At 35.7% G+C, this 24,400-nt stretch overlaps 1 protein-coding gene across 13 annotated transcripts in view; it reads left to right on the top strand.

Moving 5' to 3' along the window:
- Nucleotides 1–8,558, top strand: part of PARP8 (poly(ADP-ribose) polymerase family member 8) — a 454,001-nt gene extending 445,443 nt beyond the window's left edge. For all 13 annotated transcript variants that reach the window (XM_056824924.1, XM_056824928.1, XM_056824925.1 and 10 more), the window contains one exon: nucleotides 3,906–8,558. In XM_056824924.1, coding sequence (XP_056680902.1) covers nucleotides 3,906–4,008 — 103 coding nt within the window. In that variant the 3' untranslated portion in view covers nucleotides 4,009–8,558. The remainder of the gene's footprint in view (nucleotides 1–3,905) is intronic.
- The last annotated feature ends 15,842 nt before the right edge of the window (nucleotides 8,559–24,400 follow it).

Genomic DNA, 24,400 nt, shown 5'->3' with positions numbered 1-24,400 from the left:
CATATTATTGTTATTATTTTGACCCTTACTTTCTGTCTTGGGATCAATATGAAGGATCTGTCCTAAGGCAGAGAGTGGTAAAAACAAGGCAATTAGAGCTAATTGATTTGCCAAGGCAGTGTCTGAGGCTCAATTTCAACCCAGGATCTTAAAGCTCCAGACCTGGCTTCCTATCCACGGAGCTACCTAGCTGCCCCCAGAACCTTTATTTTTAATAGAAACATCTATGGCTGAGTAAAAGTCAGGAGCAAACTATGGTGTATGTTTATGCAGAAGATATGTCACAGCTAAAGGTGGGAGAGTTCTAGCTCATATGACAAATGGAGAAAGTGAGAAATTTTGAAATATTTCTGCTTACAGTAAAAGTTTCATTTGATAAGTGTTTGTTGAGGTAAGCTGTTTTCACTGTCAAGTGATCTTACTGAATGCTATTTGCATTTCACAACTTTTCATTTACACCAGCAATATTTTTGCCTCTATAACCAAGGCAGAAATCCATATAAAAAGGAATTTTTTAAAAAGGTGTTTTCAGAAGAAATGTGGAAACAGAGTATAATTAATGATTTTTCTTCATTGTTCCTACATATTTCAGATCTCAGTCATTGTTCTGTGTTTAGGGGAGAAAAATCTTTCTACTCTTTCTAGGAGTGAGGATAGACTTTTTCCTGGAGAAAATATTAATGTTGTTGACTGAGTAGTAGTTGGAAGGGAAAATCTTGATATTCGAAGTGAGTTACAGCAATCCATTTTCTTGGTCTTCTTTGTCAGAAGTAGACAAATCAGTCTGGTTAATTTGCAAAATAAAAGTCTCCCAATTGGAAAAGAACATGAGTATTTTCATCAAAATATCAGGTGATGGTCATTTAGGTTCTCTGGGGAAACTTAACTCTCTCTGATATAGCCCATTCCAATTTGGGACACCTCTAAAAATCAGGAAATAGTTAATCACTTTATTGACAGTGTATTCCATCCTTCATAGCTAACATGGTTTTAATGCCAGATCTTATGATGCTTGGGATGCTTGAGATGATGCTTGGGATGCTTGAGATGATGCTTGGGAACAAGAGCCGTACAGCACTGTAGATTATATATAAAATATCGTTTTTAATTTGGGCTACCATGTTTTGAGGAGGATCTCAACAAACTAGAGAACATTCAGAGGAGGATCAGCAGAATGGTAGAAGCTCATCAGATCATGCTATTCATGAATCAGTTAAGTCATCCAGGACTGTTGAAGAGAAAAGTTTGTAATCGGGCCATTTATAACTATTTCACATATTTGTGGAAGAGGGATTAGATTTTTTTCTCTGCTTGACCACAGAGTGCAAAACTCGGTACCATGAATAGAGAAGCTCTAGCATGTCAGAGATATGGACAATTCAATTCATTTTTAATAGCTCCATTAAATATTAAAAAATGAATGGCACTGTCTTAGGAAACGATGGCTTCTTTCATACTGGATGTCTTCAAGCAAAGGCAGAAGGCTCTCTTTGGAAAATGCGTAAAAGTGGGATTCTTGCTCAGTAGTGAGTTGGACTAAATTTGTCTGTCTTGAGTGATCTTCCTCCCATTTCTTCCCTGTCCTCTGGGCCTTACCTATTAGATATATGCGGTTATATCTCAATATGTCCTATTTCCAGACTTAGCAAGAAGTCCCAGTAGCTAAATGAACCCAAAGCAGTTATCTGGATATTGCATAGTTTTTGAAATAGGTAGACCTAGTCATCTTCCTGGAATAGAGGAGCAAGTTGAACAGTGTTTCGAAGACCTATAAAGGCCATAGCCAAGAGAAATGAAGATACACAGAAATAACTTAGATCAAAAACAGTGAATTTGTGCATGGATGTTAAATAAATGTCAGTGGTGAAACTATGACATAAAAACATTTGTATTCATCAACAAGCGTTTTGAGATTGCATCAACTAGATGGCCCAAACCATCATAACATTATGTGTATAGATATAATAGGAAGATAACAAGGACCCTAAAGATCACGGCAGAAGAGCTGAATTTTTTGCTAATTTTCACTTGATGCTAACGGTCACATTTTGCCATGCTTTGCAGTTGATAGGATATTTAAAGGCAGTGAAGAAAAGACGGAAGCCCATGTTCATCTCTCAGGCTCTCTGATTACGTCTTTGATTCTTTGTTCTGGAGCTAATTACCTCTCCAAAGCTGCTCTCCTAAGGCCATTTTTATAGAAAAGAATTCATTCACTACCTAGAACTCAGTGATTTATTGTGAGAGTTTAACAGATGCATTCAGAGTAAATTTCCTATTACCTGAATTTATTAAGGAAATAAATTATTCTGAAATTCTTATTACTAAAACATTCATAAATTGTTTGTTGAATATTGTGTGAATCGTATGGGTTTTTTCTTAAAGTTCAAAGAATTACTTATATTTGAGAAGTACACTCAAAAAGTATGGAAATAAGATCAGAAAAAACTGAATAATATCTCTAATGTGGGCAAGTTTAAAAAGAAAATGTGCGAGCACAAAAAGATGCCACTGTGAGGCTATGGAGGAGAGAAAAAGAAAATAATAGTGAAATGTTAAATAAATAAGATGAGGGCAAGTCAGAAAACCCAGAAAAGTAAGAGGGGAGTTAACCTAATTCCTGCCATGCTGAGAAACCCTTCACTGGGATTAGATTGAAATTCAAAGTTGAGTATATGCTGCATTAACTTGATTAGAGAGATGACGACATTTATGTTAGGGTAAGAGAGACTGGAAATGATGGTTGATACTCTCAATCCTGGATTGAGAAGCAATGCTAAAGCAGTGTTTGAAAGTGGAGGGACAGCTAGGTGGCTCAGTGGATAGAGAGCCAGGCCTGGATATGAAAGGTCCTGGGTTCAAATACGGTCTCAGACATTTCCTAACCGTGTAACTGTAGGGATGTCATTTAATCTTAATTGCATAGCCCTTACTGTTCTTTCTCCTTGGTATTTAATACATAACTATTGATTTTAAGATGAAGTTAAGGTTTATTAAAGAAAAAAAGTAGTGGAAGTGAACAAAATGGTTTGGTTTTTTGGTGACTTGAAAATGCATATTCTAACCATTCCAGGAAGTAATATGGAACTATGCCCAACCAGCTATAAACCTTTATACCCTGAATTCTCTTTGATCTAGTAATACCACTACTAGGTCCATACCCCAAAGAAATCAAAGACAGGAAGTTCTTTTTGTGGTGACAAAGAATTGGAAATGAAGGGGATACCCATCATTTAAGGAATGGCTCAAATAATTGTGGCATATGAGTGTGATGGAGTACCATTGTGCTCTTAGAAACGACAAGCAGAATGCTTCCAAAAAATCCCAGAAGACTTACATGAACTGCTGCAAAACGAAATGAGCAGAACCAGGAGATCTTTGTACAAAGTAACAGCAAAATTGTTGATGATCGGCTCTGAACGACTTCACTATTCTCAGCAATAATTGATGTAAAACAGTTTCAAAGGACTTATGATGAAATCTGCTATTCAGCTCCAAAGAAAGAACAGAATGAGTCTGAATGCAGGTTGAAATATACTTAAAAAACTTTATTATGATGATGATTGTCTCTATTTTCTTTTGCAACATGGCAACATTTTGCATGGCTGCACATGCATACTCAATTTCGAATTGCCTGCCTTCTCAAGGAGGGGGAGGAGAGAGATCATTTGGATCTCATGATTTTTTTAAAGTTAAAAATTTTTGTTTACATACAGTTGAAAAAAGTAAGTATAAAATTAAAAGAAAATGTATTTCTGGAAGAAAAAAAAGAAGTGGTGCTGCATAAAAGTTTTTATAAGTTGTCTTATTTTTTTCTGTGTGATTATCACTTACTGAAAAAAAGTTTCCAAGACTTTAAAATGCTTTCTCGAAATGTTCATATTTTTCTTGTTTCATTTTTTTAGTTATGAAGATGGTCAAGTAGGAGATACAAGCATTAACACCCAAGAAGGAGGCATTCACAAAGAGATTCTCCGGGTAATTGGTAACCAAACTGCAACTGGCTAAAGGACAACAGTGGTTTCACTATCATGATTCGAAAGCCTTCCTCGGTTTCAAAGCTGGATTTTGAACTGAAGAAGATGAAAAAAAATTGTTATTATACACAAAATTAACCCTTTGAATACCAATTTTTCTTAGTATTTCTAAGTCTCATTGAAATACCTAAAATGGTATGCAATTTACCAACTGTAGGGATATGGGATCTAGTAATAAAATTCAACAGCACTTAAACAAAAGTTGGGGCTGCTCACAATAAAAAAGATTTAAAAAGGAGTTTTGTGCTGATATTTTTATATTAAACTCTTTAATTGGACATTTTGGTATTATATACCGGCATTTTAAATTTAGGTTAACCAAAATAGAACAGAGAGAATATTTTCTAATGGAGCCTACATCTATACAGGATACTTTGCAATAAGTATTATGTTTGTACATTCTGATGTACTATATTTATTAGTACTATGGAGCATTAGAATGTCATGGAAGGGATGTTACTTATTCTAGTTTTTTTTTCCTAATGCAAAAAATAACTAGGATTTAGATACAGTTCCTTGCCAAAAAAGTAAGTATATATGTGTTTTGCATATATATGCATATATGTGTGTATACAAATATTACTCTACATATATCTATACATGCACACACACATATATGTGACCACACTGATGGTGCAAATCTAGGATCTTATCCTCATCCTGTAAGAAGACATAACTTCATAATCAGTAAATCTGGATCTAATCAAGATATGAGCCAACTCCTAGCCCCTTCATTGAAATTATGGGTAACTTTCCATTAAAAATATTTGTGTACAATTTTTCTAATTGCCCTCATTTTACATAATAGGCTAGTGAAAATATTGTACCTGTTCAACTTCCAATATGCGAAAGTTCATTATTTAAAGTTCACCATTTTGGGGTATTGATAAATTTCTACATGAACTAATTACAATGTTTAATACTCAAATTTGATGGTCATTTATTCAATCAATTCCTGAAATTTTTTTCCATTCCTCCAATGTGAACGGAAGCAGTGTTGGTCAGTGGGAAAAGGACTGAACTAGATTTGCAGGAGGCTAGTCTTGGCCCTGTCACTAACTTTCTTTGTGACTGTGGGCATCAATTTCCATGTCCAGAAAATGGGACCAGGTGGAACTAAATGATCCCTAAGGTCTCTTCGAACTCTGACGTTATATGATTCTATTTTTAAAGTATTACAATACTTTTGTGTTATGTCAGGTTTTTTACATTTTTCCATCTAATAAAACTTATTTTTTTTCATATTGAGAAAGAAGACATTAAAGCTTCTTTTATATTAAAAGAAAGCCAATAAGTTTATAAATTACAGAATCCATTCAAACACCAGCTTCTAAAGAGTCACATGCTTATGAAATCATGCCTCTTTCCCCATATCCCAAGGTTGATGATGGAGCTTAATTGACAGTATTCCATTTACTGAGGGATCTTTGTGAAATTGGGCCATTCCTGCCAGCACTTACACTGATGGGACTGCCATGCAATTCTGAGCCTGGAATCAAGGTTTCTAGCTAATGCTATTTATTTCATTGACATAAACATTAATATACACCCACCCAGCCCTATACATCAACTCTCAATCATCTCTAACTCCAATATATCACAATCTCATGTGAAAATAGCCTCTTTGGGGCATTTAAATGATTAGGAAAACCATCCTCTACATACATGAATTCAAGCATAAAAACTGTTAATGATCAAGTTTGGAAATATTGATCATTATGATAGCATCTGCTTACACCTGATTACTGTTGATCTTTGCAATTGGATACCTTTGGATCCATGCCTTCTCCGGCTAAGAGTTGCCTTTAGAGGAAGGAGGTCGAATCCCCAGTGTGAATGGGTTCATTTGGGGAGCTTTCTGCAGAGTAAGAGAAGACTCTGCATGTCTTTACGTAGCCTTTCCAGCTCATCAAAGAAGTACATGTTTCACCTACTCAGTCTCTGAGATATATGAAAAGCACTAAATTAGCATTGGAATAAGATGTACATTTTGTCGGCCTCCGGAAAAGAAATCTCATGAAGTATAAAAGTAATTGCCAAGTTAACAAATGAAGAAAAAATAGTCATTATATTTAATGCTAAGCGACTGAACATCAATGGAGCAAAATCTTTCTTTAATCACATTAAACAAAATACATTCTAATGATCTGAGTAAAACAAAAAAAAACCCGAAGCCCTCTCCTATGTTAGATGATGACTTGAGCAGTATTATATTGCAGATATGATTAATTTCCAGGTTATTTGTCAAGATTAGGTACGAGAATGATTTAGCTGAATCTTCCTGGGCAAAGTATCTAAGCAGAGCTCATTTTTAATGATCAATTTGCAAACCATACATATGTGGTGACATTGCTGTCTAATTGGAAAGAGAGTGCCACATAAAATTATCTGAATCTAAATTCATTTGCAAAAACTTACGGATTGAGGAGATATTGTGACTCAGAAATCCAGGGGGTTACTTAACACTTTACTATTCAAGGGGTTAAATATTCTGGTTATTTCTCAACTCAGTAGCCCAATTTAAAAATATTTGTTGAGTACTGACTTGTTCAATGATTCTAGATTTTAATACTGTACTAGTGTTTTTTCTTAATCACTTGAAAATTGTTTACTGATGCTGTATAATATATTAATTTTGTACACATTGATACTGAAGAAGAATCCACTGAACAAGCTAATAAATTATTTTCCTCCTTGAGATGTGATCAGGTACAGGAAATGGAGTAGAAAAGACAAAGACAAGAGCTGATTTAAACAATCTTATTTCTCCTTAACTTCCTATGTAAACATTTTACTACTTAAATGAATGTCTTTTTATGACATCATTTGTGACAAGGGAAGAAATATATTCATACAATATTTGAAAAGGTTAAAAGTTAATGATGTACTTAGAGCCTGTTGACTTAGAGTTGGGCAATTACATTTTCATGAAAAAGGTCTTGGTTTTTGTTTTGTTTGGGTGTTAGTTGGCTTTGGTAAATTGTTGATAGAAATTAAGGGGTTTTTAAATTAAAATTTGAGATAAATACATGCAACTTTAAATCCTTATTTATTGTCAAGTAATTTTGAATCACTAAGATGAACCCTGATGCTCATTTCACACAGTAGATACTTGTTCTAAGAAATTTTAAGAAGTCATAAATTCTTCAATTTTCTTCCCCGCTGGCAAAAGTAAACAACATTAAACACATAGAGTGAAGATTCATCATTCGATGAGTATGATTAAATGGATTTTAGAAGGTTGAAATACAAGTACTCTGATGTTATTAAATATAGTATGTATGCCATGGGGACAGACAATTTAAGGGACAGCCTTCCTAGTCCCTGTTAAGGAATTTGGGTGATTTGCTTATTCTGTACTTTGATGTAGCATAAATTTGAACTCGACCCCATGGCTTCATTCCCCGGAATGGAAATTAACGTCAAGTTGCTTCTTTGGGCATTTTGGATCTAATGGCTTAGGAAATAGTGTAGTGTAAATCGGTCTCGACTGGACTGAATGTTTCATTACAACACTACCTCAGGATAAAAGAGAGGCCAGTGTTTTGCAGGAACATGAGGAGGAAAGAGAATATATCGCAATTTGGAGAAAATCGTCAGTTGCTTTGTAATCCAGCCATTCATAGGCAAAGTGAGCATCAACTTTGCCCCTCTTAAACTCTTGAGAGTACAGTAAAATGTCTGTTTCAGGCATGTCCCCAAACAGAGATATGCTTAAATCCCAAACTAACGATCCCCTAGTCGAATAGCTTTCTACATCGACTGGTTTTTCATACACTTGGTGAAACTTCAAGCCCTGTGGATGAAAATTAGGAGGAGGAGGAAAGAGGCGACTTGTTTCAGTTTGCCAACTGAAGACTGGAAATTTGGGGGCAGTTGATTCCTAGTGATTTTTATTTTTTATCACAATGTAGAATTGATGTATATTATTACCCAGCCAATATTTCTTTGAAGTTTTGTATACAGTATGATATATTAGGTATAAGTTTTTGTAGGTCAAAAGAATTTAAGTAGCTTTTAGACAAAACATATCTAGAGTGTGAAAAAAGCTGTGTTGAAGAATAGATGACATTAAACATTTACCAGCAAGTCAATAAAAATAATCCTGATACATTCAACATAAATTAATGTTCTAAAATTATTTTTTCAATTTGCCCAATATTTATTGTATCTTTTGAGTAAAAAAAAAATACAGTCATTCCTTTATGTAAACATTAAGGTATGCCTCTGTTTCTTTAACTATACAGCCTTCTTGACAAATTTCTTGAATTTTGTGCACAAAATAGTATTGCAGCCTGCTATTTAGCCTCTGGTGCCTTAGAGTTATTATAAATATTTAACAATATGTACATAATGTAAATACTGCCAAAAGATCACTAAGGCCAAATATTTTCTCTATTCACTTTTTACGGCACTTGCTTTCTATTGCTACTTTAGCCTCTTTTATCCAGCTTTGTAACAGTTATAACATTGTAGCCAATGTAAATGTTTACTTTCAATAAATCTGAATTTGTTCAACAAGTACTGTATACGTGGGCACTATTGTGAGAACTCGAGTAGATCTTGGCCTCTCCTCTTACCGAATCTGCCTCTGGGTTTTGCTAGTTTTTGGAAGGTCTAAATGAAATAGAAAACACATAGATGTGCATTTTTTCTCCTTTTGCTCACAGTCTGATGAAAACATTCCTCTCTTGATACGTAGAGTGGTTGAGGGAGACGCCAGGAAAAAAATTGATTATAAATTGGAGTCCTGTTTCAGTTTTTAACTAGGGATATATTAATATTGGATTCAAATAATATTATGACCTTGGTTTACATACTTTCAAATACACAGTGCCATTTGAAAACTGTAAGTATGATATCTGAAGAGCTATTTTAAATGAACCATCCTGGATTTTCAAAGCACTTTTTACCTGGAAATGTGATGTGTACTTTATTTTATTTTTTATTTATTTTTTTGGATTTGAAAATTTTTATTTAATTAATTAATTCAGAATATTTGTCCATGGTTATATGATTCATGTTCTTTCCCTCCCGTCCTCCCACAGCCAATGAGCAACTCCACTGAATTTTACATGAGTCATTGATCAAGACTTATTTCCACATAATTAATATTTGCACTAGAGTAATCATTTAGAGTTTCTATCCCCAATCATATGTATCCGCATCGACCCTTATGATCAAGCAGCTGTTTTTCTTCTGTGTTTCTGCTCCCACAGATCTTCCTCTGGATGTGGATAGTGTTCTTAATCATAAATTCCCCTGGATTGTCTTAGATCATTGCATTGTTGCTAGTAGAGAAGTCATTACATTCAATTGTGCCACAATGTATCAGTCTCTGTGTACAATGTTTTCCTGGTTCTGCTCCTCTCACTCTGCATCACTTCCTGGAGGTTGTTCCAGTTCACATGGAATCCCTCCAGTTCATTATTCCTTTGAGCACAATAGTATTCCATCACCAACATACACCACAGTTTGTTCAATCATTCTCCAATTGAAGAGCATCCCCTCATTTTCCAGTTTTTGGCCACCACAAAGAGCGCAGCTATGAATATTTTTGTACAAGTCTTTTTGCTTATTTTATGATGTATATTTTAGGACAACATAATATTCTTTTTTTAGTTTAGTTATTTTTTTTAATCCCTTATGTTTCTATCACTTTCATCCTCCTAGAGACCCATCCTTTAAAACCAAAAATCTAAAAAAGTTGTGTGAGGGGAGCAGTTTAGTACAATTGACTGACCATGTCAAGTCAAGTAGAGTGTTATAGCTATATAGTATATCACATCTGTAGCTCCCCACTTCTACAAAGAAGAAAGTGACATACACTATCAGAGCTCTTTTTTAAGGCCTACCTTGGTCATTATGACTCCACATTCCTCAATTTAGTTTATTTTCTTGTTATTTTCATTTATGTCATTGAAGCCATTATATATGTTGTTTTCCTGGTTGTGCTCAGTTGTTGTTACATTCATATAAATACATTCAGATGTGTGTACATATATATCTATAGATATCTATACAGAAGATTTGTTTTCTCAGGTTTCTATATATACATAGATATAGGCTTTCCATGCCTCTGTATTCCCTATATTCATTGTTTTGCATATTGAAGTAATATCTCCTTTACATTTATTTAATTAAAAAATTTTAAATTTATTTGTTACATTAAAATACCCAGGTTAACTCCCTTATTTCCTCTTACTCCCCTCATGAGAGACGGCAACTTTTGACAAAATGATTCATGTTTATATAAAACCATGTCTTATTTCTAAGTTCTTTCCCATGTCTCCTGTCTGTTCCTAAATTCTTCTTTTATCCATAAATCTGATAGGTAAATTGGTCCCTGTTCTAATTTGCCTATAATATCTCCCTTTATGCCCAAGTCATGTTTCCATTTTGATCTTACCTTGGTAAATGGTGTAAGATATTGGACTACAAATAGTTTCTGCTAGACTGCTTTCCAGTTTTTCCAACGATTTTTTTGAAAAGGTGAATTTTTACCCCCAAACTTGGATTTTTCCTTTTGTCAAACACAAGGTTACTATAATTTTTTACAACTGTTTGTTGAATGGTCTTTTCTGTTCCACTAAGCTACTTTTCTATTCCTTTACATATGAACATTTCTCCAATGCTTTTTAAAAACTTAACTTTTAAAATGGCGTGTCTAAATTACAAGAATTAAACCCCCCAAAGGAATTAGGTCACTTTTTGTTAAATAGGGTTGTAGAATGGATCTGTGATTCCTTTAGCAAAGGGATAGATGAAGAAACATCCTCTATCATTGGAAGTCCATATTTTCTCTGTAACTTAGAGACTTGAATAGTTGCCTAAAGCATTGAAAGATTTGGTGACATGCCCAAGATGGCAGCAGTCTACCTAGACTATGCCATGCTGCTTCTCCAAAATAACTAAGATCATATTAATAACAAACTGGTGATTAATTTTGGATTCCTAATATTAAAAAAGACATTAATTTATAGGAAAGAAACCATAGACTGAAAAAATCTAGCCTGGTGTACCCAAGCTACCCTTGGTTTAAAGAAATCTCATATTAATTAATTATGTAATACATACCCCGAGATAAGTAAAAGGCACTGTAATGTAGTATATTTGGGGAAGAAACATCCCTCTTGAAAGAACTAGACTATAACAGAAAGCAATCAAGTCTGTAGTGTTATAAAAGAACTTATAAGTGTAAGGAAATATATAACAAACAGTTCCTGTGAGCAAATAGTAGTGAAGCTTTCATGGATGGGAAGGGAAATGAAAAATCTTGAAGTATGTTTAAAGGAGAACAGTCCAGGCTGATGGAATAGAATGAGCAAAGACATAAAGTCAAGAATTGGCAACAGACCCAATTGCTTGAAGTAATGAGTTTGGGAGCTTGCATTAAGCCATAACAGCAAATAAGGTTGGATTGATCTGGTACATAAGCCTAGAAAGCAAAGGACTTTAGACTTGATGGAGTGGCTATCAATTCTTTTTTTTTTAAACCCTTACCTTCCGTCTTGGAATCAATACTGTCTATTGGTTCTAAGGCAGAAGAGTGGTAAGGGCTAGGCAATGGGGGTTAAGTGACTTGCCCAGGGTCACCCGGCTGGGAAATGTCTGAGGCCAAATTTGAACCCAGGGCCTCCTGTCTCTAGACCTGGCTCTCGATCCACTGAACCACCTAGCTGCCCCCTTGCTATCAATTCTTAATCAAGGACTGACACAGGAAATTATGGCAAAGTGTGTTGAAAAGATTCAAGAGTGCATATTGGAGGCAAGGAGTCTAAGTACAGTAATTCAGACAAAAGATGATGACAACCTAGGTAAAGATACAATGGGAGAGACATTTAAAGACAGATATTTAAATAGGTCTCAGGAACTGGCCTGAGAAATGATAGTAGAGTCAGAAAATACAGTTTTTTCGAACCTATGTCCCTGGATAAGTAGCTTAATCTTTCAGACCCCAGATTTGTAAAATTTGTAAAATAAAAGGACTCGACTAGCGAGATGTTGCTAATCTTTTTTTTTGTGTCAGGGATTCCTTTCAGCCTCTGGTTGAATTTTATAGACTCCTGAATAATTTTTAAATTCATAAAATATACTTAATTTGAATTATATTGTATCAAAACGCACTTGTCAGAGTTAAAAACATTTATAGATTGCTGGTGAAGAACTCCCACTACTGGCTCTCTGAAGTCTTATTATTCCATCCCTTGGCATTTGATTATTTTATAGCATAAACAGGGAAATAGAAGGAGGAGTCCCATATTTCTGATGAGAGAGACATTGAACTTATTTACATATTGAGGAAAAGTTGGGAAGGGGAGTCACTTTGTTGAAAACTATAATAGGATAGGATGGTTTCCAAATCATATTTTTGCATCATGTTCTAGTTACAAATTGCTTTACAAAGGTAATCCTACATGACTTCACAGTGCTGTGGGTTAAGCAGTTCAAATATTATACCCATTTTATAGAGAAGAAGACAAAGGCATGTCATAAGTTGTAGAGGCAGGACTTTCATCCAGGTATTCTCGCTACAAGTTCAATGCACTTTTTATCTCATTTTGAGAAACAATATCCACATCATAGTGTTCCAAATACAGTTGAACTTGTAGAATCAGAGCATAGGTAAGGGCTGAAGAGGCTGAGGAATAGTCTTCATAAGTGCTAGCTGAAGCCAAGGTTGCCCTTTGTAAGAACTACAGAGAGGAAAAGTAAGGGAATGAGTACAAAGCCTTAAAAAGAAGTCCACATTGAGGAGCTGAAGACAACAATTTCCTCGAGAGAAAAGAAAGGGGATGATCAAATAGAAAAGTAAGCTGTGGCAAAGTCACAGAAATAAAAAAGAGAATCAAAGTGATCTTCAAAGCTTCACAAGATAATGGAGTGGTTTGCTATTTCTGTGTCCAAATCATTTTACAAATTAATAAATTGAGGCAAACAAGATTAAATGACTTGCCCATGGTCACATAGCTAGTAAGGGTCTGAGGACAGATTTTAATTCTGGATGATGAGTCTTTCTGATTCCAGGCTCAGCACTCTGTCCACTGTGCCACCTCCCTGCATACTTAACTATGTACTTAATTTATAAAAGATAAAAGCCATGCTCTAACAGATTTCAAATGAATGAAACTAATATTTTATTCCTATTTGACATAAAAGATTCAGAAAATAGAAAACATTCACAAGAGTTAATTCACTACCAAAGAGGGGAAGACACTTCCCAAACAAATCAAATGCTATTTGTTGAAAGACTTCATGGTACAACTGACAGTGTTCATTATATTCCACCAGCACGATATTAAGGGGCAAAGATCTTAACCAAAAATAAGCACAAGCTCATTTGCACCAAAATTCACAACTCCCACGACCATAACATCAGTGGGGTCTATTTCTTCCCAGCTGATCTTCCTTCCTTCATCTGCTACTCTTTAGATCAACCAAATACTTGTGGAGCAAAATAAATTCCAGGTTAGATAAACTATATTTTGAAATAGGTAAATAAAAAAAAGAAATAGGTAGGGTCCTTTGGGGAAAAGTCTTAAATTTAGATGTTTTGTTGTTTTCTTAACTTCTCTTTTTAAAATAGATAATTAGCCAGACTATTGCTTGGGAAAGAAGAATACTTGGTCTAAAATGCTACTATGCCCAATAATCAATAAAAATTGAGCCTCTCTGAAATTTTAGTTATTTTTGTGCCTGAAAATTGAGAATTAATTTTGCAAAAATTCCATGTTTAGTCTTTTTTAAATTAAATTTGTGACTTCATTTTGCTTATTGAACTACACCAAGAGAAAACTCTTTCTATTTATGGTCTGGACAAGACCTTCTCTGATGCGATGTTCAGAGCTTATGTATCTTACTCAGATTCACAAGTCAGCATTTTTCAGATGAAGGGACTTGAACTTCCTTCCTCTGAGGCTAGTTCTCTGAACTCATTATCTTGGCTTGTTTACATTACTCCCTTTTAAAATGGTTATTTTTGCATACTTGTTATTTTCCCATTCCAATTGTGAAAGTAGACAACCTTCTTGAGGATCTCAAAGACCACTTTGCACATGGTTAGTGCTTCCCAGACAGGTGGAACAAAGTATAATCTCCGCAGAGGACTGAATGGTGATCCATTTTGAAGGATCAGATCCTTGGACCCTGTGAGGGAAGTTGCTGTTGGAGAGGTCATGATATAGTGTAAGAGAAAATCTCAAACCAACCCTACCATCAACATTTTTTTTTCTGATTTTAACTATATTCTTGCTAAATAAGTATGAGGATTTGGTATGTGTATAATGATATATGACTAGAGTGCTGCCAAGAGACCTCAAGATTTTTTTGGATTACATATACAACTAGCTGTGTGATTCTGGGAAAGTCACTTAACCTCTGACTGCCTCAGTTTCTTCACCTGTAAAAATAGAGTTAATAGGACTCCCCTTTTGCCAAGTTGTCTTCTTGTTACCCGGTAGGGATCCCTAGATTTTTTTTTGCTATGTACTTGGTTATTCAATATAAATTAATGATGCTACCTTTCTCTGAAACCATAGTACCATCCTAAAGACTGAAATAAATTTCAAAGCAGGGACTTTAAATTCCTACGTGTATAGCAGAAGTCTATATCCACACCAAATATTGTATTTGCTGATTAATTAGACCTGCTTTCACACCTTGCCTTAGCATCCTCGATAGAGAAATCCAGAGACTTTTTTTTGAGAGAAGAGATGTTGGGAGGAATGAACCTGGACACATTTTATCTCTTATCCCACCCTTTGCTGATTGGTTTCACAAGCTACTACCTAGGCACTACCTGAAATGCTCCTCAATATGAGTAGTGCCCCTTTGCTGCCTTTTAATTTAAATAAGTCATTTTCTTTCAAGGATTCTAAGAGACATTTCACAAAGGAGGCATGCATTTCATTTATTAATTTAAATAATTAAAAAATAAATTTAAATAAAATTAAAAATAATAAAAATAATATTTAAAGCACAAATACTTTTAGGTTTGGTTGAATTATAAAATGCAATTAACAAGTATCCTGTTTATGGGATTACTATTAACTAATGCAGACATTGTTAGTATATTCAAGAAAATAGAATGCAGAGAATAAGAATAGTGGGGGAAGGGGGAAGTAAGGGCATTCTTTAGAACTCAGACTTTTGCCAAGAATCTTGCCCCCAAAGTCATTAAAAATTTTATAAAGCACTTATTATGTGTTAGGCTTTGTTCTATGCACTGGGGGTACCAGTATAAAAAATAAATGCAGTCCCTGCCCTCAAGGAGCTTACAATCTAATGAATTAAGACAACACATAAAAGGAAGTTCAAAAAGGAGGAAGGAGTGCTCAAATGGGTGAAGTCAGAAAAGCCCCAAAATAGTGCAGCCAGGGGGAGAAATGAGGTATCTGAGTTGAACTCCTACCTTAAATGGATGCTTTGAAATTCATGACTCCAGTCCCAGAGTTAAAAACTAGTGAAGGGCAGCTGAGTGGCTCAGTGGTTTTAGAATCAAGTCTAGAGATCGGAGGTCCTGGATTCAATTATGACCTCAGATACTTCCCAGCTGTGTGACCCTCGGAAAGTCACTTAACCCCAATTGACTAGTCCTTGCTGCTCTTCTGCCTTAGAAGACATGAAGTTAGAGTATTGGGAAAAAAAAGAATTTAGAGAGGAGGTGGAGAAATAAGGAAACTTCCATTAAGAAAGGAGCTTATCATAGGCATCATTTTTCACCTGGCTTCATTACCCTGCGACTTCTCTGGTTTCTCAATCATGCCCCAATGAGCTTGTTATTGAGGAAAACCTCAGTGTCCTGGTAATTTCCATTAGCCTTGGAACTCCATCTCATCGCTATCCTCTCACTCCAGCAGATTGAAGAGTGGGATCATTAACAGAACAAAGTGAAATAGACATAGTTATCAGAAGTACTTACTGATATTCTTTCATATGCTTCAGTTTGACTCTGAACATTTTTTTGGAAATGGCTTTTTATCTTTTTCATTGCTTCTTTCTAGGAAACAAACCTCTCCATATGCATGTCTGATGCACAGCATTGATTCCACATTTTACTCCACCATTCCTTATATTTCTTTAGCCAGTCAAGTGGATATATTGGAATTTAAGGGAAGTTAAGTTTTATTAATTCAGATTTCTCTAGTTTATGAATTTTAATTGAAGGTAGTGATTGAATTTTACAGAGTACCCTATGATTAGGAAAATTAAAAAAAGATGTTAAACAAATTAACAAAGCAAACAAAATCACCAGCAAGTTAAGTTACCAACTAATGAGGAACTCTTGTTTTTCTGGACTTTTAGAAGCATGCAGTTATTTATAAGTCATTCAAATGCTGAATAAGTTTTGTACTTCTTTGTTGAAGGAAGTCCACAATTTCCTTTTTTTCTGTCACTTTATGAGCCTCACTTCAGTGATTCTGTACATGTTGTGACTACTGAAGGAATGAAACAGTCAGTCAACAAGCATTCATTCATCTCTTAATATGTTTCACACACAGTATGTGGAAACATAGGACAGCAAAACAAACTGAAATAGTCTCTTTTCTCATGGAGAGGACATTCTAATGGGAGAGGCAATATGGAAATAGGTGCATGCAACATGTACATGCACAAGCATATAGTAGATGAAAACTCAGTAGATGAGAGAAATGGGAAGGGCCCCTTGCAAAATGTGGTATTTGAGCTGAGTCTTGAAGGAAGTAAAAAAAAAAGAAGTAGTGAAAAAACAGTACATTCTGACCATTTCAGAAATTCAATGGAGAGTCATGGCAGCAAGGTGGTGGAGCAATAAGTTCAAAGACCTGCAAGTAGGTCAATATACCTGGAAAAAGTGTGTGGAGGGAAATAACATGTAAGAAGACTGGAAAAGTTGGAAGGGACCAAATTATGAAGAACTTCAAATACTGGTTTGGCTACTACTGCTTAAGAACCCAATCTGATGAGCTATTTTTGATCAGCTTTTGAGCTGAGTAGTTTTTACATTTTTAAATACAACAAATCTTTATTTAAAAATGCAGAAACAATCCCATTGTATAAGAACAGGTGGAAGGTTAAAGGAAGAGATGAGTGGTAGAAGAAAAATTTGGAAAAGAAATAAGAGTGATGGAAGAAAATTATGAAAAGAGAATTAACATGTTGGTAAAAAGAGTCCCAAATATCCTGAATAAAATAACATCCTAAAAATAGAATTGGTCTAATGGTAAAAAAGTGGGAGAAAATCCTATGAAGAAAAGAGCTCATTAAAAAGCAATATAGTGGGGGCAGTTGGATGGTTCAATGTATTGAGAGCTATGCCCACAGATGGGAGGTTCTGAATTCAAATTTGACCTTGGACACTTCTTAGCTGTGCCACCCTGGGCAAGTCACTTAAACCCTATTGCCTAGTCCTTAACACTCTTCTGCCTTAGAACCAATACATAATATTAATTGTAAGTCAGAAAGTAAGGATTTAAAAAAATATATATATATATAGGAAAAATGTCAAAGGAGGTACAAAAATTCACCAAGGAAACAAAATTAATTCTTTAAAAAGCAGAACTAGCTAAATGACAAGAGCGGTACAAAATCTCTGTGAAGAAAATAATTTCTTAAAAATTAGAATTGGATAAATAAAAGCTAATGACTTCTAGAGACATCAAGAAATAATAAAACAAAACAAAAAGAAGAAAAATAGAAGAAAATATTAAGCATCTCATCAGGAAAAAAAAAACAGAAATAACTGACCTGGAAATAGATTAAGGAGAGATAATTCAAGAGGGAGCCCAGACAACCTATTTTAAAGCATTATCAAGGAAAACTTCCCTGATTTCTTATATTCAGAGGGTAAAATAAAAATTGAACTGTTGTTGGAGTAGTGAACTAGTTCAGCCATTCTGGGGAACAATTTTGAACTAAGGCCAAAGATCTGCAAAGCTGTGCATATTCTCTTTGACCCAGGAATACCACTACTATATTTATATTCCAAAAAGACCAAAGAAAAAGAAAAATGACATATTATATATATATACATATATCTTCATATATATTGAAAATATTTATAGTAGATCTTTTTGTGGTTGCAAAAAATGGATATTAAGAGAATGTTCATTAGTTAGGAATGGTTGAACAAGCTGTGGCACTTGACTGTGACAGAGTCTTATTGTGCTGTAGGAAATGATGAGTGGGCATTGGTTTTAGAAACTATATGAACTGAAGCAAAGTGAAGTGAAAAGAGTCCGGAGATCATGGTGCCCAATAACACCAATATCGTAATAATGATCAACCAAGAAAGACTTGATGACTTGGATCTTGACTTGACTACTTAATGATTCAAGACAATTCTACAGCTCTCATGATGAAAACATGCTGTCCACCTCCAGAGAGAGAAGTGATGAACTCAGAGCAAACTGAAGTAGAATTTTCTTTATTTTTTCTTGCTTTTCAAAAAAATATGGCTAATCGTGTTTTGCATGATTTTAAATTTATAATTGACATATTGCTTGACTTTTTAGTGGTAGGGGAGCAGTATGAGGCAGAGACAATTTGAAACTTAAAATTTAAAAAGAAAAGATTGTTAAAATTAAGTAAATAACAGTATTTTAAATTTTATAAAATTTGAATTAATACCAGCATTATTTTAAAAACCAGTTGTCTCCTAAAGAGAGGAAAGAAATGATCATTTATTGATAGAAAGAAAAGTCCTTTTTATAAATTTTGACTTTATTGTATTGTAATGGAAACTTTAGATTTCTTTTTATTAATTTTTATTATTCGGAGTTCAGCTCTTCTTCAGGCATCATTTTGCTAACTGAAAGTCCATCTTCTGTTAATATTAACCTCACCTGATCAAAACCTGACTCATGGAATGGCAACGTTAAAGGAAGACTGTTTGACATTCCACAGGGCAAGTTGATCTTCTCAAGAAGAATCTTAACTGTCCTTGAAGCTTTGGTTATCTTGGCAACATAGTAATTCCTTCCCTCCTCAATCAGCCCATTGTAAGCCCTCTAAATGAAGTTTAAGCTATAACCTGACTCGGTTTACCTCTAGATACTATTTAACTAGGTTAATTTCCTTAGGGGATATATGAACATATGAATTTAACTGCTTGCTCACCTTTTATGACATTGAACAAATTATGAGGTTATGAGTCTGTCTTTTTAAACTTTCATAACTGTGTGTATGAAATCACAGTATATAAAAGAATTATTTCTGTTTCTCTGACATAGTTTTTCTCTATAAACATTTTTCAAAGGCTTCAATCAGAACTCGGGGTTCTTTGTTCATCTCCTGAACCTGTGCTGGAGCGTAAAAAAGAAGTCAGGTTTTTACCTCAATGATTCCCGTGAGTTGGTAGGTTAATTTTGGCAATAGTGATGTTCCACATGAACTCAAAGAGCAGACGCTTCTTTCATAACATTACAAATGTTTATAACTTTGTATTTGGCCAAACTTTTATTGCCTCGTCATGTCAACGTTATTTATGTTGTTGGATTCACTGTGTATATTGTTCTCTTAGTTCTGCTTTCTTATCTCTGCATCACCAATCTTTGCAAAAAAAAATTGTCAAAAAGTCAAGAAGCGTTTGAGTATTTTCTGCATGTCAAATATGATACTAAGTGCTTGAGATGCAAACCCAAGCCTTACCTTCAAGAAACTCACATTCTCAGAGGGCAGCTGGATAGCTCAGTGGATTGAGATGGGAGGTCCTGGGTTCAAATTTGGCCTTAAATACTTCCCAGCTGTGTGACCCTGGGCAAGTCACTTAACCCTCATTGCCTAGCCCTTACTGCTCGTCTGCCCAGGAACCAATACACAATATTGATTCCAAGATGGAAGGTGAGGGTTTAAAAAAATAAAAGAAAAGAAAGAAACTCACATTCTAATGGGAAACACCCTGCAAATCAACTATATACATACAAATATGCATAGTGTTAAGGGGTGACTCATCTCAGAAGGAAGATATTGGCAGTGTGGGGTGGGGAGTGTCCAAGTGTGAGCCTGGGAAAGGTGTCTTACAGAAAGTGGAAGTGAACTGATCAAGAGAAAGAGAAGGAAAGAAGGCAGTTCTATACTTTGTCTTTTTGGTTGATGATGCCTTCTTTAATGGAGGGGGGAGTTAACTGGGTATTTTAATGTAGCAAACAATTAAAAAAAGAAAATGAGGGGGGGTTGTGTCTTGAAAGACAAGGAAGTCAGAAAATGGGTTTGAGAAGCTGAAGAATTCCAGGCACCAGAGTCGCCTGTGAAAACGTACCAGGAAAAGAGCTGGAAATGGGGTGTCATGTGTGAAAATAGCACGCAGGAGCCAGTGTCATGGATCATGGAGGATATGGGGGGGAGGAAGTATAAGAAACCTGCAAAGGTAACAAGGGGTCAGATGATGGGAGACTGAGGGCCCCACAGAATGTTATCCACTGGGTCCTGGAGCCAGTAGGGAGCCCAGGAACTTACTGAGAAGGGCGGTGGGCTGATGTAGTTAAACCTGTACTGCAGTGGCCATCTGGAGCACCTTTAGGTTGGCAGTTATATGGGGGATAACCTGGAGAGAGAGGGCATGAGGCAGAGAGAGCAACGAGCAGCCTATTGTGATGGGCCAGGCACCTGCTGTTAATACAGACTGTCAAGCAATAATAATAATTGTTATTGTCGGCAATGGTGAGTCTTTTCAGTTATGTTGGACTCTTCATGACTTCATTTGGAATTTTCTTGTCAAAGATATTGGAGTTGTTTGGCATTGACTTCTCTGGCTCATTTTTCAGAAAAGAAACTGAGGCAAACAGAGTTAAGTGACTTTCCCAGGGACACACAGATGATAAATATCTGAGCCAATATTTGAGCTCAGAAGATGAGTCCTTTTGAATCTAGACTCTGTCCACTGTGCCACCTCGCTTCTTGATGATAATAATAGGGCATTTATATACCATTTACTCTGTGTGAGACATTATACTGAAAGCTTTAGAAATATTGTTATTTAATCCATATAACAACCCTGTAATGTAGGTACTATTATTGTCCCCATTTTATAGTTGAGGAAACTGAGGCAAATAGAAGTTAAGTGACTTACTCAGAGTCATACAGTAAATCTTAATTTGAACTCAGGTCTTCTTGATTCCAGATCTAGGATCTATTGGCTATACATACCTAGCTGTCTAAATGACCAAAAAGTGACCAAAAAGAAGCTACCTGTGAGACTCAGTTCAGCCCAATGAAAGAAACTTTGGTTCCTCGTTGACTAAAAAGATATTCTTGTAAAAGGATTGATGGACATATATGATGACATAAACATCCCTCTTATTAGTAGATATATAAGTTATTTACATTGCTGTGCATTGTGATCATGATACTGATGTCCCTTTATTTTGTAAGAGGATAGATGAAGCCAGGCTTGCTACATGTGTTTGAATTATTTATATTTGTCATTCTTTATGGCATCTTAAGTTTCCATTATATTCCCACGCCATAACTTGTTTAACCATTCCCTAACTACTAGGTACATATTCTGTTTAGGCTTTTTGTTATCATACATACTGTGTCTAGGACCATTTTTGTCCCTATAGATCTTTTCTTGGATTGATATATTGCTTTAGACTATACCCCAGTAACAGAAACTGTACATCAAATGGCATTTATAATTTAATAAGTTTTCTTGCATAAGTAATTTTTTCCTATATAAGTAATCTTCAAAAATGGCAGAAACAATTCAGTGAACTTTTCCTTCCAACTTTGTTTTGCTATCTTTTGCCATCTTTGGTAGCTCAACATGTGTGAAGGTAGGAGTTGGGATGTTTTAAGGAACATTTCTCTGATTATTAGTGATTTTGAACATATGTCAAGTGATTATCAATAGTTTGTTTTTCTTTTTTTGAAAATTAGATAACATTAGCCAGGAGGACAAGCTAAAGTGATAGGTCTCCAAGGAACCTCATTCTAAACCAGTGATGGCGAACCTCTGGCATGGGTGCCAAAGAGGGCACACAGAGTGCTATCTATGGGCACATGTGTCACTCTCCCCCACCCCACCAGAATTGATTACTAGAAAAGCAGGGGAACTCATGTAGAGCTACTTTCTTTCCCCTCTCCACTGTACCTAATGACATTTTCCCCAACCCTCACCCCTCTGCCCAGCAGCCAATGGGAGTGCACTGAGGGTAAGGTAGGAAACTCACAAGCAGCAAAGCTGGAAGGGAGTAGAGTGCTTGAGCCCCCTCTCCACACTCACTGAGGATATTCCTCACTTCACCTGCCCCTCTGCCTGGCAGCCCAATGGGAGTGCTTCCTCCCTCCCCTGCATGGAGTAAGGGAGGGTGGGGTGGGGTGCTCAGCACTTGATCTCTGGTGGAGGTATGGGCCAGCACTCATTCTGGGAGGGTGCAGTGGGGTCAGGGCCCAGTGCTCCATCTCTAAAAGATTCACCATCACTGCTGTAAGTCATTTGTCCCTAAAAAAATTACTTGTCCATGTACTCAAGGGTGGAGGTGGAAGGGATTAAGAGCACTCTCTTTTGTGGCCTCCCCAAACTCCTTAAGAGTTGTTTGGAATATGATTAGCCCATGTCAAGAGACAACTTAATCAGATTTAATGAATATAAATCCCTAGGTTTCTTTACTAAAGGAAAGCCACCATATTTGAAAATAAAAATTAGGAAACTTCATCTTTATGTACCAAATAAAGGTCCATAAAACCTTTCAAGGATTGTTGAAAAAATTAAGTAGAAGTTTTCCTTGGCAAATCATATCAGAACTCTATAACTTCCTTACCCCTTACTTACACATGGACACACACACACACACACACACACACACATACACACACATACACACACACACGCACACCAATTAATCAGAATCAGTTAGGAAATGTTTATTAAGCACCTACCATGTGCCAGTACCATTTATAATGTGCTAAATGCTGGGGATACAAAGAAAGATATGATGATTTCTGCCCTATACAAAAGAAACTGAAAAGGGAAGGGTTACCGGGGCAGGATGAAGTCCTGCAATCAGGATGGGAAATGATCTGAGGAGGTGTGAGTCACAGAGGTGATTTCATCTTGCAGAAATAGGAGCTTCTAGAGTTCATGAAATCTAGGATGTCACTCAGGGGGAAAATGATGAGGTAAATTTCTTGCTTTCCCTCCTTAAATGGTAGAAGATTAGGGAAGATCTCTCCAATGTTCAGTTTCTATCCTCTCCAGGGGAAGGGAAGAAAAGGTCCCAGGGACGATGAATTTCATATATATATATATATATATATATATATATATATATATGAATATTTTTTGCTGTGAAAATTCGGCTGTACTATTACATTGCCACTAGATCTGGGCTGAAGGAGTACAGGCAATAAATATGAATTGTGGATACTAATATGATACTTTTTTTAAGTTGTTAGTACAATGGAAAGAGCACTAGATTTAAAGTTAGAAGCCCAGGGATCAAATATATGTCTGTTACTACATGGAGACAAAGTGGGTTATTTACCATCTATTGGCATCAAGTTACTTTATCTTAAAATGAAAGAGTTGGACCAGGTGACTTCTGAGATCTTTAAAAATTTTGAATCTGGGATTCTATGATCCTCTTTTTTTTGCAAGCTATGCTGTGGCTATTTTTTTCTTTTGTTCATTCACTTTCTCAAGCTATTATTTGTGGTCTAAATATCTATCACCTATCTGTTTGTCTATCTATCTCTGTCCATTCATTTAGCTACACATCTACTAACCACTTGCAACCTACATAGCCACGTTGCTTTTGCATATTTATATAAGCCTGCATTTTCCCTCTTAGTTTTATCTTTCACAAAAGGCAGATTTGTTGACACATTTTCAAGGATGTCAGTAAGGAATGTGACCCAAGGAAAGGTTGATAGGTACTAGATGGTGACATTGCTGACAGGGTGTCATTGTCTAGGGTGCTTTGAACAAAACGAGAGGATCCCCAGGACAACTCTGGAATCTGAGTGACCAGCACAGGGTTCTACTTGACATACCACCGGAATCACAACAAAAGAGAAAGCAAGATCAAAGTAAAAACTGTTCTTTAAAAAATGATCAAAACAAAAGGACTGATAGTCAATACAGGTGGGAAAAAGCAAGTTAAACTTTCAGATAGGAAATTAACCTCAAAATCCACCCTTGCCCCCACTCAAAAGACCTGTTTCAGTGATAGGTTTGTAAAAAAAAAACAAAACCTCTCTGTAGCCTATTCATTAATCCTTTGGTTGGTCGTGTTTCTGGGAGAATGATGGGTCACTGATTTCTCAAGAATTGCTTGTTTCCTGTCTAACCTTTTAGCCTATTGGTGCTACATAATCTCTCTAACCTTATCCTAATAAATACTCCCAGGGTTGTTGCCGTCCTTTTCACTGTCTCCCAAATAACA

This window comes from Monodelphis domestica, chromosome 3 (assembly GCF_027887165.1).
Source record: "Monodelphis domestica isolate mMonDom1 chromosome 3, mMonDom1.pri, whole genome shotgun sequence".
NCBI lineage: Eukaryota > Metazoa > Chordata > Mammalia > Didelphimorphia > Didelphidae > Monodelphis > Monodelphis domestica.
This window is presented reverse-complemented; position numbering and strand designations above follow the sequence as displayed.